The 16,739-nt window shown below is 50.4% G+C and overlaps 1 protein-coding gene across 1 annotated transcript in view; it reads left to right on the plus strand.

Moving 5' to 3' along the window:
• LOC136296104 (hydrocephalus-inducing protein homolog) overlaps positions 1 to 16,739 on the plus strand; it is a 149,024-nt gene that overhangs the window by 11,256 nt on the left and 121,029 nt on the right. Inside the window, 2 exon segments of the mRNA XM_066194928.1 lie at positions 1,197 to 1,318; positions 2,621 to 2,825. Of these exon segments, the coding sequence (XP_066051025.1) occupies positions 1,197 to 1,318; positions 2,621 to 2,825 (327 nt within the window).

Here is a 16,739-nt window from a genome sequence, read left to right on the forward strand (position 1 = left end):
GGTCCTTAGTGAGCAGAACCTGAAGCAAGTTCATCAGCTGTCACTACTGACATGAATGAAATTCAGCTTGCCAGATGTTCTCTATATTTTTGTGTGTGATAAGTTCATCACCAAACTCCCCAGAACACCCTTTCTGTGCACAGATTGACCACCAGCAAAGCACTGAGGAACTTTTGTTTCCTCAATGGGGCTGTGGAAGAGCACAAAGCCCAGCAACTTCTGGGCAGAAGCACATTTCACCTGAGCTGTCCCTGAGCATCACAGCACGGAGTCTTGTGTTTGTCAGGCAAGAACTGTTCACCTGGTGACCAATCCTAATTGCTCCTGTTACATCCAAAGTGCACCAAGACATTTGCGTAATTATTTCCAACACATTGCGCAGAGTTTGTCTGGTGAGCCAAGCAAACAGTTGCCAGCCTGGATGACAACCCAGGGCCCCAGACTGCACTGCTGGTAAATACACAAAACCCTCCTGTTCTGCCTCCTCGATGTGCTCCTGCTAATGGTGCTTCATATGGCTGGGATTGGATCCTTCAGATTGTAAATGGCATCCTCCGTTTGGGTCTTGTTTCCATGTCACTGTATTGCTCTAATCTGCATTTGCACTCTTTCAGAGTTTTGATTGCTCCTTTTTGTAGAGCAGCTTTCATTGAAATGCTGACAAAATGTGCTAATTCAGGATCTTTTCAAGGTAAAATAAACCAAAGAGCCACGCTGCAAATTCAACAGTAGTTATTCCGTGGTCTTCAATAGAAAGTTCCTTCTCCCTGTCTGATTCCTAGGCTGTAATCTCACAAGAGAGATAGTGCCCTAACATTTGCATCTCTTGAGAGGAAGTTTATAGGTAGCAGGAAATGAGAAATTCCTGAGGCAGTCAGCGTCGAGTTATGCATGCAGATAGCTCTTAACTCTCTCTGTGCTTTTCACAAACCATTCTCTGATGGGATTGCTGGCAGTCAGAAGGCTGGATGCAGAGTATGGGGGAGATTAGGTCGTTTTATCCCACAGGATCTTCTGAGGGCTGGATCTCCTCAGAAGTGGGTCAGTAGCTGTTTCTGATCCTGGCTGTTCTGTCTGTCTTGGCCGTAGTTTGTTTGCTCCCTGCTTGCCCAAGTGAGCTGAAGTGACCTGCACTGCAGAAAGAATGTCATGGCCAGATGTCCCCCCAAGTCCTGATCCCTCTCTTTGTGTTGCAGTCCTTTCTCCGTGGTTCCAGCCGAAGGAATTCTGGGCCCTGGTCACACCATGCAGGTGACAGTGGGATTTCACCCGCTGACGTGCGGTGACCATTTTGGGTCCCTGGTGGCGCGCTGCACAGGTGAGTGCTGGGCAACGCACGGGACACAGGACAGTTCTCCACCATCACTCCCTGTTCATCCCTCTCAATTCCCTCTAGATGTACCTCCTCTGTTCCAGCTCTGCCCCAAAGAAAACTGAAATAGCTGGTGTTTAAATGGTTGAAAAAGTGGATCCCCTCTAACAGGGCTGAGATTTTTGGAATTCTGTTTTGCTGGGTGTTGCAGAGTGGAGGAAGGAGGAACCCTGATTCTCCACTACTGTGTGGCTACGCCTGGGTGAAGTTTTATTTTACTCCTGGGCAGTGCTGTATGTGAGCTGCGAGGTCTCCATCAGACTCTCTCCAATGCAGTGTATTTCTTGCACACCTCTGTCCTGTATGCCGCTTCTCCACTGGCTTGTCACAGACCCTTTTACTATGTTGCCCTCTACACATCCATGCAGTTTTTGCCTAATAACATCTTCAGGCCCTCAAGTTCCTGTATGGTGACAAATCAAGACAAATTTTTCCTCGTCCCCATTTCCCAGGCCGTTCATGCTGTTGCAAACCTCTCACATCTCCCATTTGATTTCTAGACTGAGGAATCCCATTCAGACTTCATATAGAAGCTGCTCTGTACTTATTAATCTTTCCTTGTCCTTTTGTATTTAACCTGAAATGCTCCATCTTGGTTTTTGAGATCAGGACAATATGAAATATTTCAAGACTGATGGGGCTGTGGGTTTGGACAGGAAGATGACGATGATGATGATTTTTATGGTGTTCATTTTGTAGTGGTTTGTCATATTGCAAAGCCAGGCTGGTTGTGTTTCCTCTCCTGTGTCCCCTCCTGCTGTGGGCTGTCACTTCACCTGTTCCTCTGGGTCTCCTTTTTCTGCCCACATGCCCCCAGGCGTATTTGCTTGTCAGCAACAAGGGATCCAAGGGATCAGGAGGGGCAGGAGTCTCGTGGGATGCGCAGGGGAGACCTCGGCAAGCCAGGATTGACCAGGGCTCCTCAGTGTCACCTGAAGGACTTTGATGCAGAAATCCCAGTGGTCTGAGTGGGTCACCTGAGCACATCTGACAAATCCCACTGTACATACTGTCACCTTGGGGCCAAATCTCTACAAACACCTTGGAAATAAGGTGGTTAAGGAGGTGCCCAGGACATCCTCACGCCGTACACACAGAGCTGTCAGGACGTGATAAATGTACTGATCCATGGAACTGCTAATACATTTAAAAGCTATGACACTTTCTTCCGTGACCTGTGGTTTGCTTTGTTCCTTGTGCTTCCATCAGCAACTGAGCTAGCTGAGCAAAGACTCTGCTTTGTTCCAGGTGAAGAAAGTTTCTTCACATTCCTTCGCGCAGAAGCTGCAGATGTCAACATTGGATTGAGCACATATTCCATGAAGGTTGAGAAGACTTTCATCACCACATCAAGCCACACAAGCATGTTCATCAGAAACAGGAGTAACATCACAGCCCACTTCCAGTGGAAGATGTTTCCTACTGAGGAAGCCGACAATGAAGAGAAGAGGAGGTTGGTTTGAAAGATACGTTTCAGTGAGATACATGGCCCAAGACTGAAACTAATGCATGGCCTCAGGGGGGTGTTGGTGATTTTGAATGGTTTAGGCCAAGTAAACCATCCCTGGCCTTAGGGTGTGTGTCCCTGGGCTTCAGGAGCTCAGCACAGCATTCCAGTTCCATTTATACTCCAACCAAGGATGGCATTTTGGGAAGGAAAGGTTGATTGCAATGACTGGATTTCCTCAAGTTCTAATTGGGCTTTTGCCTCCCTAATCTTCTTCCTACATGACCTGGCAACATCCTTAAACGTTTCCTGAGTTGCCAGCCCCTCTTTGCAAAGGCAATACGCCCTCTTTTTTCCCCTTAGTTCCTTCCAAATCTCCTTGCCCATCCAGGCTCGTTGTCTTCCCTGTCAGCTCATCTTTCAGCACACAGGGACAGTCTGTTCCTGTGCCTTCAAGACTTCTTTCTTGAAGTATGTCCATCCTTCCTGGACCCCTTTGTTTGTAAAGGCTGTTTCCCAAGGTCCTCTCCAAAACAATCTCTTGAACAGGCCGAAGGCTGCCTTCCAGAAGACCAGAGTGGAAGTTTTGTTGATGCCCCTCCTTGTTTCACTGAATGTTGAAAACTCTGTTATTTCACAGTCACTGTACCCCCAGACAGTGGTGAACAGATGAAGTTCTTTTAGTTCTTAGGGAATCTCCTGGTGATATCCAGTACCTGGATCCCAGGGAGGCAGCAGGCTTCCCTGTGGAACGGATCCGCTCGATATACAGGGCCCTCATTTCCCCTTAGAAGGGATTCACTTACTACCACTACCCTTCTTTTCTTCGTAATACTTTTTTCCAATTACATTTATTTTCATGCCAGTTTGTGTCCTAGCCTGTCACCAGGACATTTTGTTTTTCCTTACTTCCAGTCTTAGGGATGGTGTTAGCTCTAAGGCCTACTCTCCTGCTGTCAGAGATGCTTTTGAGATCTCAGAGCAGAGAGGACTTTTTTTTATGAGAGGAGCTAGTGCAGGATCCTTTCCCTCTCTGGCCATTCTACTACCATGCACTGGGATGGGACCCAAAAAGCTCTGGATCCTGAAAAGATGATCTCTCCAGGAGTTTGCTGTCTGTCTCCTGCACCAAGAAGTCCCTTCCCCTCTCACAGCCTCTGTTTTCATGCATATAAAACCTTGGATGTCACTGAAGGGATGCGGTGCCTGAATTCATCAATTTCCTTTGGAAGTGCTCTGGGATGCTCTTGTGAAAGGCAGAGTAGGGAACAGGGCAGGTCCAAAATGGAAGAAAAAAAGAGCGATGTTGGTAACACGTAACCACAACCCAGCTTCGTCTCCCTTTCCCAGGGAAGTCCTGCAGTGGGTGCTCCGTGATCTTTATCTGCCTCCCCCGAGCAGCTCAGTTGTAGGAAAAGCCAGCTGAGGTGGCTGGTGGATTCTCCCTAAGTTTTGGCAGAGGCTTTGAGGCAGGAGACTCTCTTGAGGGATGCTGGCTTTCCAAAGCTCTCCTGAGCTTGCAAGTGTGGAGTAAAGCTACCTGCTGAGCTAGTGCACAACAAGTTATCTTCTGATCCAATTGGGACCCTCGTGGCTTGGGGTCAGCCCTTGCTGGGGAGCTGCCGCTCCTCCCCAAGTGCTTTGCTCTCCCGCACTTCCGCTTCTCTCTGCAAATATGCGGCTCATTAAATGACCTGCTGGCTTTGTCTCTCCCTGCGGCTGCAGGCAGTGTGATTTGCTGGAGCCACCACCAAAGGTCTGGATGGAAGACTTCATGGAGGAGAAAAAAATAAAGAAGGTGAAGGGCTTTTGTGAAAATCGCACCGCCCTCCTGAGCCAAAAGGTCCAGGAGGAGAAGGCAAAGGTGCAAGAAGACCCCCTGCTGTTCTCCAATGACTTTTGTTTTCATTGAGCCAATGGTAAGTGATAGCTGAGAACCTCATTTTCCTCCTCTTCCTTCTCTTCCTTCTCTTCCTTCTCTTCCTTCTCTTTCTCCTCGTCCTCCTCCTCTTCCTTCTCCTCCTTCTCCTCCTTCTCCTCCTTCTCCTCCTCCTCCTCTTCTTCCTCCTCCTCCTCTTCCTCCTCCTCTTCCTCCTCCTCTTCCTTCTCCTCCTCCTCCTCCTCTTCCTCCTCCCGCCCACCCTACCCCCGCCCCTTCCCCCGGGTGCGGTCACTCAGCAGGTCCTCAGCTGGCTCGGTGTGCTCAGAGGGAGGACATGGAGTTTCTGGTGCGGCTGCAGAGCTCACTGCTGAAAGTATTTCTGCCCTGCAGGCTCAAGGCAGGGCTGGGAGCCTGACAAAGCTGAGCTCTGCTGCCAGGGCTCGAGCTCAGGGCACTCCGTGTCCTTGAAGTGTCCACAGGGACCAGTTTTTGTAGGTAGGGGCTCCCCCGACACGTGCTGCTGCGTGGGGTTCAGCGGAGGGTGTTGGAGCAGTGCCAGTTCATGGATTGACCTGAAGCATGCAAGGGTTCGCTGGGAAAAGGAGGCCAAATTCAGCCCAAGGTTAATCGTAGAAATGCCTGTCCCTTCCTCTAACCACGACTCGCACTGTTTGTGAGTCTCCCAGTGTCATCTGTGAGCCTGGACACAAGGGTGGGAGGTTATAATGGGCATTTTGAGTTCTCTTGCACACGGGGACAGTAAACCTTTTCTTTTTCTGTTTATGCAAGCAAACGCCCATGTCCTCCCATCAGCCAGAGCCCTGATTCTGAGTATTGGCATTGTGAGAGATGATGAATGCCTGGTGTCTGCACAGTGCAAAATCCCTTCTCATCCTGGAGTAAATCCTAGAATAATCCCAACCTCTGCTTTCTTTGAAAAAAGGTTAAACTAATATTTTTCTTTCCAAGGAAGGGGATCGTGTTCTTGGTTACTCCTATGGCCCATCTAAGGCCAAGAGCCACCAGTGCACAATGGCAGTTAGGTACCACTGTAGCTGACTGCAGCATGATGTGACCAGGAGCTTGTGTCAGAGCAGCAGGAACATTGTGGAGAGTGGGGGCTGATCAGCTGAGCATTGAGAGCGCCCAGTGGTGTGTTGAGCTGGGTTTAGAGTGTTTCCTTGGGCTCCTTATGTTGTTCGCTCATCACTGATGCTCTAAAGAAAGGCTTAGAGGAGTGGTTGAAAACAAGAAGTGTGAAGTTTGAAGATAAATCTTTTTCTGTCTCTTTCTGTTTCAGGAGGGAGAGATTGGGCCACGTTGTTCGGCTGAAATCAAGGTGACCTTTAAACCCCTGGAAGCACTGGAGTATCAGAGTGTGGCCTACTGTGACATCTCAGGTACAGCTCCTTTCCCCTGCTTCTCTCACCCACAGTGAAGCCATGGAGCAAGCCTGAGCCCACTGGGCTCCCATGTAACTGCTGGGAAGAGTTCCTGGTCAGCAGGGCAGTGCTGGCACATCCCCAGTGTCCCTGCAGCTTCCAGGGAGTCTCCCATGCAAGGCCAGGGCTCGGAACACCTGTGTCTGGATTGCTGATCCCAGAACAACCCAGGCAGTGCAGGGAGATGTTTTCATGGCACAGCTTTGCCAGCATTTCCTCAAAGGCCAAGGAGCTGCAGAGCAGAACAGCTTTAGTGAACAAGCACTAAGCCCCTCTAGACCACTGACCTCCAGGATGGGTCCATTTGACGTGGATCCACCATCAGGCAGTCGGAACTGAGTTAGAAATGTGCTCCCTGAGCCTGGATCACCTCCAGACACCACCAGGCCAGCGGAGGCGGAGCCCCGCTGAGCCCAGGGTGTTGGTAGAAGGACCACCCTTGGCCAGCACCTGCTTCTCTCCCTGTGTGGGAATTGTCACCTTGCAGCTCTCAGTCTGTGCAAACAGAACACAGTGCCGAGTGTCAGAAGTGGAGGACAGCAGTCCTGTGCTGCTGGGCCAGGTGGTTTGGCAGTTGTTGCCTGGCAGTTTGCCAGGTAGCAATTGCCAAAGTCTTCGTGAGCTTTGTGCCTTCACCGAATGGATTTCAAAGCTCCTCTAAGTGCATGGGGAGGAAACCCTAGAGTCATAGTATGTTAAGGATGGAACGGACCTCAAAGACTGTCTAGTGCCAAGGCCCCTGCCATGGGCAGGGACACCTCCCACTAGACCAGGTAGCTCCAAGCCCCATCCAGCCTGGCTTTCAACACTTTCAGGGCTGGAACCTCCACAACTCCCCTGGGGAACCTACTCCAGCGTCTCACCACCTCACAGTAAAAAAATTCTTCTCAATATCTAACCTAAATTTCCTTTCTTTCAATTTATACCTGTCACTCCTTGGCCTGTTGCTACAGGACACCAGAGATGTTTTAAACTCAGCAAACTGGTGGCTAAAATTGGAAACCAGCCCAAGGAATGGGTTAGAAATTGCAAGTCAGCCCCAGGGGATATCTCCTGAGGGAAGAGAAGGGTCCATATCTTCTGCTGCAGCATCAAGAGCTGGTTGCATGCAGCTCAGAATCAGGGTCTAGCATTGAGGCAGCCTGGAAAATCCAGTAGAACAGAGGGAATTATTGTATTGAAATGGACATCTCTCCCCAGGCCGTGAGAGCAGGCTGGCCCTGCGCCTCAGAGGGGAAGGCCGCAGACCCTTGGTTGAACTCAGCTGTGATACCCTGAACCTTGGGGAAGTTTTTGTCAAAACCGCCCACACCCATGAGGTGAGCACCAGGGGTTGGGATGGATCCTGATGGCTCCTGAGGCAGCAGCAAGCCTGGTGGACCTGTGGAATTCCTGGCAACCTGGGCAGTTGTGAGCAGGGAATAGCTGATGTACCGGTCAAATCTGGGCGGGGGGGGGGAAGGGGGTGTTCCAGAAAAATGTGTCTGTTGTTCATGAAGCCCCAGTCCCTTCTTTTGGGCAGCCTTCCATAGGGATCAGCTGGGAGGCTTCCTGCAAAACAACCCCTTTTGACCCAACGCTGGGTCAAAAAGCTGTTCAGAGGCTTTTGTGGCAGCACCAGACACAAGGCACCTTTGTACTGGGCTGTTCGGAAGCAGCTGGGACAAGCTGGCTACATTTGAGCTTCAGTCCACCGCAAACAATTTTTAGTCAAGTGTCTCCTGCTCATTCCTGGAAGTCACAGGAAAGCCATCCAGCCTCCTGGCTCAGTGCAGGCCCTTGCAAAGGGCTTGAGGATTCTTTCCCTTGCTGTCCAATCCCTCACCACACTTCAGGCTTGGTGCATCTCTGGCTCTACAAAGAGAAAAGTGTTCCTGGGAATAAAGCAAAAGATTTTTCTACCTATTTGCCTCCCCCCTGTTGGGGGTCAAGTTTGCAAAAAAAAAAGAGAGAGCAACTGAAAGAGGCAGAAAACGAGGCACTACATCATGCCAGACACTTTCAGAAGTTTGGTTGTGGAAGAGAAAGACACGTTGAGTTTTCTTACCAAAAGATGGCGCTGTCTGTACATTTTGATGTTGATGCCTCCTTCTCAGTGTATTGTTTTCACGGTATGGGAAAAGGTAAATGCGTAGATACGGTACTGCTGGAGCTGTGCTGACTGGGGCAGCAGCAGCTCTGTGGTGATTCACTACGCAGCTGCAATCACCCCACGTTGCTCTCAGGGCCAGGTCTGAATGAGCTTGGTGCTACTGACCAGAGGTGGACTGCTCTGTGTCCGTGGGATAACCCCAGGGTGACTCCAGTTATGTGGAGTTATGTGAGCTTCGCATGAAAACCCAAAGGCAGAACTTGTCCTGTTGTATTTTTTTGACTTCTGCCGTCCAGCAGCACAAAGCATCTTCTGCCTTTTCTGGGTGTTAATTGCGCCATTAGAAAATGACTCCCAAGAAGGGAAGATTTCACGTGTACTTGCATTTTGTTTTCTTGCTGCTGCAGGTGAAACTGATGAACAAAGGAGTTCTTGATGCTCCCTTCACCTATATCCCTTCAAACACGGAAGTGGGCTGCTGCTTCAAGTTTGTACCCGAGGAGGGCCTCATTGCACCAGGTGGGATCCAGACTATTCAGATCTCCTTGGATGCCGCCGTGTTGGGGCGGTTTGAGGAACCATTCCAGTTCCGTGTGGCTGGATCTCCTACGCCTGTGATCCTGACCATCAAGTACGGACTCTGGGAGCTTACTCTGGGTGGGCACATCTGTAGCTGTCTCTGGGACATCCCCCACCTACCTCATTTTGGGGTCGGGCAGAGAAAAAAGATGTTTCCTGAGGTCTTAATCTCTGCTCTGATCCTGGCATTGCCTTAGTGTGGGGGTGCCTGCTGCCCTGTGTGGTACCCGGGAGCTGGAATGACTCCTCCCTGCAGGGATGTCCCTCTGCCTTGGGCCATGGCAGGCAGTGGCATGGATCAGCTTTGGGCAGTAGCTGCTCTGGGATGTCCCCCCTGAGCACCCAGCAAGGCCCCCAGGGCTTTGGAGATGGGCCAGCCTGGGTGATTCTCCACCAGCAGCAGTGTTTTGAAAAACTTCTGTTAATAATCCATCCCAAACGGGCAGCAGCAGCCTCAGCTCACCTCTCATGGCCATGCATGGAGGCAGGCTGTGCTCCGAGCTCCTGTGCAGAGTGCTCTGCTACCTCCTTTCCACAGCCAGGAAAAGGCTGATGTGGGAGACAGGGAACTGTGCAGCAGGAACCGTCCCAAGGACATGGGCTTCATCCCATAATCCTGGCCCTGCAGAAGGGAGAAGGGGTGATGATGGGGGAGGCAGAGCTCAGTCCTCAGGACCACAGCAGCATGAGGGCTTGTCCCTGCTAGCCTGAGGCGTGTGCTGGTAGGATAACGTAGTGTAAGCAGGAAAGCTGATGCTGGCTGCTCTGGAGCTTTGGAGCTAGGCTGCTGCTGTTGGGAGGCACTGGATCAGGGCAATAAAGAAATGAAAGCAATCTGCAGTTGATTATACCAATAAGATAAGGGAGATGGATTAAAAAGAACATGAAACTTATTACTTAGCAGGAGAACAGTGTTGACTAGGTCTGCCCATAGTAGAGAAACAACTACACTGGCTTTGCTTTTGGAGAAAAAGTGCTGCTATTTTTATTTTGGAAATCAAGAGGGAACCTTTCACCATCAAATAATTGATTCTCCTCTGTCCCTCCCCCAAACTGGTCATGCGTGGGATGTTATTCCATAAGCAGCTTTCTCCTTGAGCAAGAGAAGGTGTCTCTTGTTGAGATGTGTAGAGCGGAGCCAGGGACAATCCTGTGAACATAGTAGAAGACACAGTTCACTGGTCCTTGACTTTTAACCAAAAGGCTGGGTGCGCATTGATTGGCGTCAACCATGAAATAAACTCGTGTTGGGCAGCTTCAAGTGCTGCCTTCAGTGGATGTTGGTGACTTTTAGTGCCTGTCTGCTGAGTTCAAGGCCAGGGGAGGAGGTGTGGTAGATTCAGGACACCCATGTTTGGTTGTTTAAGCTATTGCTCCTGGCTGTGCCAGCTGGTGCACTAGTGACAAGCTGGTCCTTTCCTCTAGGATTCATCTGTCCACTGTGTAGAACTGTTAATGCTCTTTTTGGAGGATGTTTGGGGCTCCCCTGGCTTCATGTCTCAAAACTCTGTCTGTAATGATTGTGTGGGTCAAAATCTCCTGAGAAAGCTCCTCCATGGGAAGACCAGTTACAGCCAAGTAGCAAAGCAGGGAACCTGTGGCTGGAAAGGCTGGTTACAGAAGTTTGTGGGGACACCTTTATGTCCATCCCATTACAGATGGGGAAACTGAGGCACGGAGACACATCTGGATGGGTTTTCAGGGTCCCTCATGGGACCACCGGCAACTTGGGGGCTTTTCCTGCCTGCCCTGCGTCCAAAGCCCCATCAGTGGCTGTGGGCTGCTGGCCTCTTGGCTTTAGCTGCCTCCTGTGCACATGGACACTGTGCTGAGCACATGGTGGTGTGTTGATTTGAAACCCACGATGCCCCTGACACCAGGTTTTGTGCCCCCAAGCCACGACAGCCGGAGGCTTTGCAATTCCCTTTAACGCAGCCATTTCCTCCTGTGTCCCTGTCATCGCAGGGGGTGTGTCGTTGGGCCGACTTTACACTTCGACACCGATGAGCTCGACTTCGGTGACATCTCCTTTGGTGAGTGTTCCCTGCGCTGGGACACAGCGGGAGGGATCTGTGTGCTCCAAAATGGAGCACTTGAACGTAAAAGCATCCAGCACTGCTCATGTTCTGCCACAACAGCCTCTTCAGGGTGTGAACTGCAGGTGCCTCAGGTAGCATTTTGCCATTGTGGGATCAAATAGGAGCAAGTATTTTCTGGTGTCTCTGTCCTGGTTTAAAAGACAGATTCTGCCAAGGAAGGTGGCAATCTTCACGGAATGGAATGATGACCCTCCTCTCTCCAAATTACTGTACCTTTGAAATTACAGGGCTTCCAGGCAAAAATATGGAAAAGGAATAGCAGTTCGTTACTAGAGTATATCCGGACAGCACAGACAACAACGCAATGCCAGAAGTTTCCAACCCGCCGAGTCCTGTTTTCCCCTTTGGTGTGGTTATGATCACAGGCTGGAGGAGCGGTGGGCTCTGGCAGGGCAGTGATTTCCCTCCCAGCCGGCACGGGCAGGGAGGGAAGGAGGAAATCGCTGCTTTTGCAAACTACGGGCAGCAGGAGATGTGGGCACTGGCAATCGGGAGCAGGCAGAAGCGGGGACGGCGGGCAGGTTCGATCACGGTGCTGAGCCCGGCGTCAAGCGCACGACGTCCCGCAGCAGCACGCTGCCGACCTTCCCGAGCCCCGGCGGAAGGACGGAAAGGTCTGCCCCCTGCAAACCTCGGCTCCGACTTCACAACCGCCCGCGGCATCACGGCACAGCTCCCAAAGAGCCCCGGATGGAAAAGCCCACCCGCACAGCCGAGACCACCCCAAACCCCCTGTATTTCCCTTCCCAGACTGAGGCCAAAATTCACTACGAAACCTAAACTCATAACAATGAAGTTGTTGAACGTTTTAAGAAAACTAATTGCCTCTCCTGATCTGCTTCTTCGCCACCCTGCATCACCACTGAGGCACTTGTTAAGTTGCCTTTTGAATAAATGAAACAAGAAAGGCAACAGGTAGAAACGCATTCCTAAGGTCTCTTCAGCTGAAGGCAGCTGTTGTATCTTTGCTTCTTTTTAACTGTTGTTGACTGTTGTCTGCATGTGGTGACCTCAGTCTCATTTGAGGTTTTGACATCTGTGTTTGTCCCATTTGTGCTTCTCTTGCCTCCCTGCTGGAGTCACTGCTGGAGCCGGCAGTGATTACTGTTGATGGGCACAGAGAAGCTCTGGGCTGCGCCTGCAGTTGTTTTTTTCCCCCACCTGTGTTCAAATGACTCTTGGTGAGCAGGCCTGGGGAGAAGTCTCCTCCCCACAGAGCTGGCCAGCCAGTCCACTGCAGAGCGGGTTGTGGCTGGTGTCCGGGCTCTGCAGGACATCCCCACCATGCGTGGCACTATCTCTGGCTTTCCAATATGGAAAGCAAATCTCAGAGTTAAGGTGGGGTAAACCCTTGCAGGCAGCAATCACAGTGAGTAGTATGGGTGCGATGTCCCCGCTTGTTGGGTCAAGGCTCGGGTTTGCCTCCAGCTGAGTGGGCTCTGAGCTGTCACATGCCCAGTCTGTTTGGCCCAAACCAAAAGACGCCTTAAGAATTCTGCAGAGAGAAACTGCATTAGGGTGCTTTGCATCACGTTCTAGTTCCTGATTCCATCCTCACTTTCTTCTGCTGTAGCTTCTTCTCAATGGCGACTCACTCTTTATGTATCTTGAAAAGGGTAGGAGTGTTGGCAGACTTAACAGGGAATTTTACAGTTTGAATTTTCAGAGGAAATGCTTGGTCTGGGTGCACAGTCATCAGGGAGAAATAACTGGTGCTGGTTTGGGGCAGGTGAGGGAGCTTCTCCCCATCAGAAAGAGAGAAGCTTGCAGTGTTGAGCAGGGCTAAGAGCAGGCATTTTCAAGGCTGCAGTCTGGAATCAGTGTTAAAGGGAACTAAGTGACGACTAATTCCTCTTGCAGCTTCTCAGTAATCTGTAGTTCAGATAATAAAGAGCTAAACTCCAATCACGCTTTCATGCTACCAGGGTATTCCCACCGGGAGTCACGACATAACTGGTGCCTAAATGGATATTTGTGTCCTTTTCCTAGGCTTTCCCTACACCAAGACCTGTCGCCTCACTAACACCTCGCGGTGTCGGACGATGGCACTCAGCCTGCTGTTAGCAGCTTTGAGCAAATACTCAGCGACAGTGAGCCCTCCTGGAGGGAGGGAATTCATTTTTCTGTGAAGCCAAGGGAGTTTACACTGAACCCCAGCGAAAGGACCCTCCAATCCCAGGAACACCAGGATATCGAGGTATGGGAAGAGTCCAGCCACACACACTTCAGCAGCGGGTCTGAAGCTTCACGGGAGTGTGGGAGGGCTTTAGCTCTGATGCCAGCTCTGATCATCGTGTGAGCGAGGATCTGCACTGGCGTGGGGCCTCTGTGAGCTGGGTTACTCGGGACGTTCCTGAAGGAGCACTGATTTGTTTCCAAAATCACAAGCTGAAATCATGTCCCATAATGGTCAAGTACTGAAGGCATTTTGGTGTTTTTGAGAGCAATGTCTTTGATTGCAAGTGGGCAGAGGACGGACGAGGACCAAAGGTGGCTGTTAGAGAGATGTCATTATATAAAGCAGTTTGCTTTTCTTCTTGGTCTCATTTCTCCTGTCCTGGGGAGTAGAATGATTTGTGTTCACTGCAGGGATCTCCAGTGAAGGCAAAAAACTCTGCGGCCATGAACTGCCCAGCACCTGCTGGCCCACGCTTTGTCTTCAGCTTCCTGCTGTAAAGCTGAACTCATTCTGTTCAAGTCAGCAGATTTCCACTGCATTTATGTCATTGTAGTCAGATGAAAATTTGCCCCTTAATTTGAACACAGTGCTGCACAGAGCTTTAGTCTAATGTTTTAATTTAGCTGACCTATGCCCTGATAGCAAGGTGTGCTTAACAAATCTGGTATTTACCAGAAGGCTTTTGTCACTCTTAGAGACTGCTCTACACGTGGAGCGGCAGAAGAATTAAGGCAAAATCCTCCCTTTTCTTACCACAAAAACTGGAGGACATCACACGTGAGTCATGAGCTTTTGTAAAGAAGAATTTACTGCTCTTCTCTTCCACCAGGTGACCCTGTGTTCCAACACTGTGACGGAATACAACCGGAAATTGCTGGTGGACCTGGAGTGGTTTGGCAAGGGAGTGGCATCACTGATCATCAAGGCCAGGTACCAGCACTTCCCTGGCCTCCCCCAGCGCACTGCCTTGCACAGGACGTGCTGGCTGCAGCTCCCAAGGAGACGTGTTGTTTAATGACCTCATGTTCTGCCCAGCTGGACATGAGAACAGCAGTGCTTGAAAAGCAGCCTGTGGTGAAAAGCAGCCCTGCTGACAGCCCAGCGTGGTCCTGGGTCGTTTTCTAAAGGGACCAGGAATGATATCATTTATTGACCTGGTGCTTGAGGTGAAGCAAATTTCCCAAGGGCCTCCTCGCCTTCTTCCTGCAAGAGGTGGAGTTGTGCTGGGTTGCAACCAGCCCGCGTTGGCTTGGGGCACACCAAGCAGTCTGCTGAGGGTCAGGGTCTGGTTCTGTTAACGAGGGCACGTGACAGTGGGGAAGTGGCTCACAGCAAGAGAGGTGAGGGCAGGATCTTCAGAGGGGAAATCAGTCCTTGATGTGGCAGGTCAGCTCTACTTTTTCCCCTTCTCTCTGCTTCCTGTTTTGAGCTTTGATGTTCTCAGGCTTAAAGCAAAAGTTGTTCTTGCTCCAGCAGAATTCCATCCTGCTGTGCTGCTCTAGGTGTCAGTTTAATGACAAGAGGGATGCAATTCCCTGGTGCTGTTCCCACTCCCAGGCAGAGCCATCTCGTCAGTGCCTGGGCTGCCATGTTTGAAAAGCAAGTGCCATTGGGGACAGTCAGTGTTTGGACCTGTGGAGTGAAGGACCAGGGGAGTTTTAGGAACTGGGAGGGAGTGATCTCCCACTCTGTGGGGCAGGTGATGTCTCATGCCCTCCAAGGCTGGGGCAAACAGCTGAGTTCTCAGGCAGGGTAACAGCACCATGGGAGAGAAGGGAGTCCTTTTTACTGAGACACTAGAGTCGTGTGTTCCTGGAGCCTTACTGAGCACTGATCCCTGTTGGGAAGGCTCCCCCAGAGCTCATGGATCACTGGGACTGTTCCAGGAGTTCTTGCAAACCTTCTTGGGTGAAGGAGGGGCTGAGGCAGCTGTGGGACCAAGTGCTCTGCCTGGGGCACTTGGCAGCCTCTGGGTGCTGCCTCTCAGGTTTTGCCCCTCCTCGACAAGACATGTTTGAGTGGGAGGACTTTAAAGGCAATTTTTCACCGTAGGCCTGTTAAATGTGTATTTGACAGTGACAAAGGTGTTGTGCTCCATTTCACAATCTTTGGGGGTAAATCAGTATCTCTGATTCCCTTGGGGTCATCTCTTTGCCCAGATGTTTCGTTCCTGAGCTGCAAGTGTACCCCCAAAACCGGGGGATCCATGAGTGCGACCTGAAGGCCCCGTTCGTGAGGAAGTTCTTCATTTGGAATAACACCCACCTTCCTGGCTGCTACGGGCTTATTCCCCAGGTTTGGCATCACATCCACCTCCTCCTCTGAAATATTATTGTGGAGATTATTAGGGGGGAAGAGGGTTTGGATAAGACCTTGCCGGTTCCTATTCAGTCTTAAAGATCTGCTGAGAACAGGATCCTACCTGAATGTTAGCTTTAGGATGCAGTTTAATCTCTTGAGGAAAGGGCTTACGTTCTAGTCTTCAGGGTGTTTTCTTGTGGGAGATCTTCGAGGGTTGTGAAAAGCTGCTGCATCCACAGACACCAGTGCTTGTGCTGGCAGCCTCCTTGCAGAACCCCCTGAGAATGCTAAGCCTACAATTCTTGGATCTTGTTTGTGCCTTTTACCTTTGTCCTGGGGATTTTTAAAAATGTGTGTAAGTTGCTGTTGGGATGGATGTTGAGGAGTTTAAAGTTTCTTCAGAGGTCCCTCTGAAGCTGGATTTGATTCTGTCCCTTCTAGGAACCCGAGGAGGACTCTCCTGTGCTCTACTCCAGCCCCAGACCCTGTGGGATTCTCCAGCCTCGGAGCGCTGCAGAGATTCCAGTTACAGTTGAAATCCAAAGATTGGGCAAGCGTTGCACCAGTGTTTGTACCGGCGTGTTTGGGGATGCAAGAAACCCACTGGTGAGTGCAAGGGGAGGTGTGTGCCTTCGTGCAACTGGTCCTGGCAGGGTGCACAGTGTGCGGGGATTCTTCCGGGGAAAAGAGGCACAGGCTGCTGTGGAGAAGGACAGCAGGGGCAGGTGGCATAAACAGCTCGTGCCTTATAGGTGGCAATGTCAGTGTCTGACCCAGAAGGTAGTTCATCTAAGCTGGAATTGAGGATCATTTTAATTACTCTTTAAAATGCTCTTAACTTTGGAAACATCTTTTTTAAAATGTTACCTCTCAGCACAAAAGAGGATGTCAGAAGATTTCTGGGAACCTTGGGCTTTCTGTAAAAGAAAGGAAAGCTGGCATCTGAAGAGTAGTTGCAAGGATTTAAGCTTACATTAAAACATGGAAATGGTGATGCCAAATTCCCTGGATGGCACCAAACATCTGAACCTGGGCCATTGTGGCACTGCATGTAAACCAGTCAACAGGGAGGACAGGCAGTGCAGGCTGTGCCAGGGAGCCTGAAGTTTGACTGAGCACTTGCTTTCAACTATCAGATTGCTTACCTAAAGAGAAGAGTTTCTCCCCACCCGAAGAACCAGTTGTTTAACTGTCAGCCTGATCTTAACTAGAGATTTCTTGCAAAGCTTCTACCTTTGGACCAATAATTTGTAGTTTGAAAGTTTCTCTTTACTTAATCCTTTTCAATTTGGAGGTGAATACATAAGCTTTATTTTTTTCCCCCCAAAATCCCAGGAATTCAGCTG

This window comes from Chamaea fasciata, unplaced genomic scaffold, assembly GCF_029207755.1.
Source record: "Chamaea fasciata isolate MVZ Bird 193981 ecotype frontalis unplaced genomic scaffold, bChaFas1.0.hap1 SCAF_12, whole genome shotgun sequence".
Taxonomy (NCBI): domain Eukaryota; kingdom Metazoa; phylum Chordata; class Aves; order Passeriformes; family Sylviidae; genus Chamaea; species Chamaea fasciata.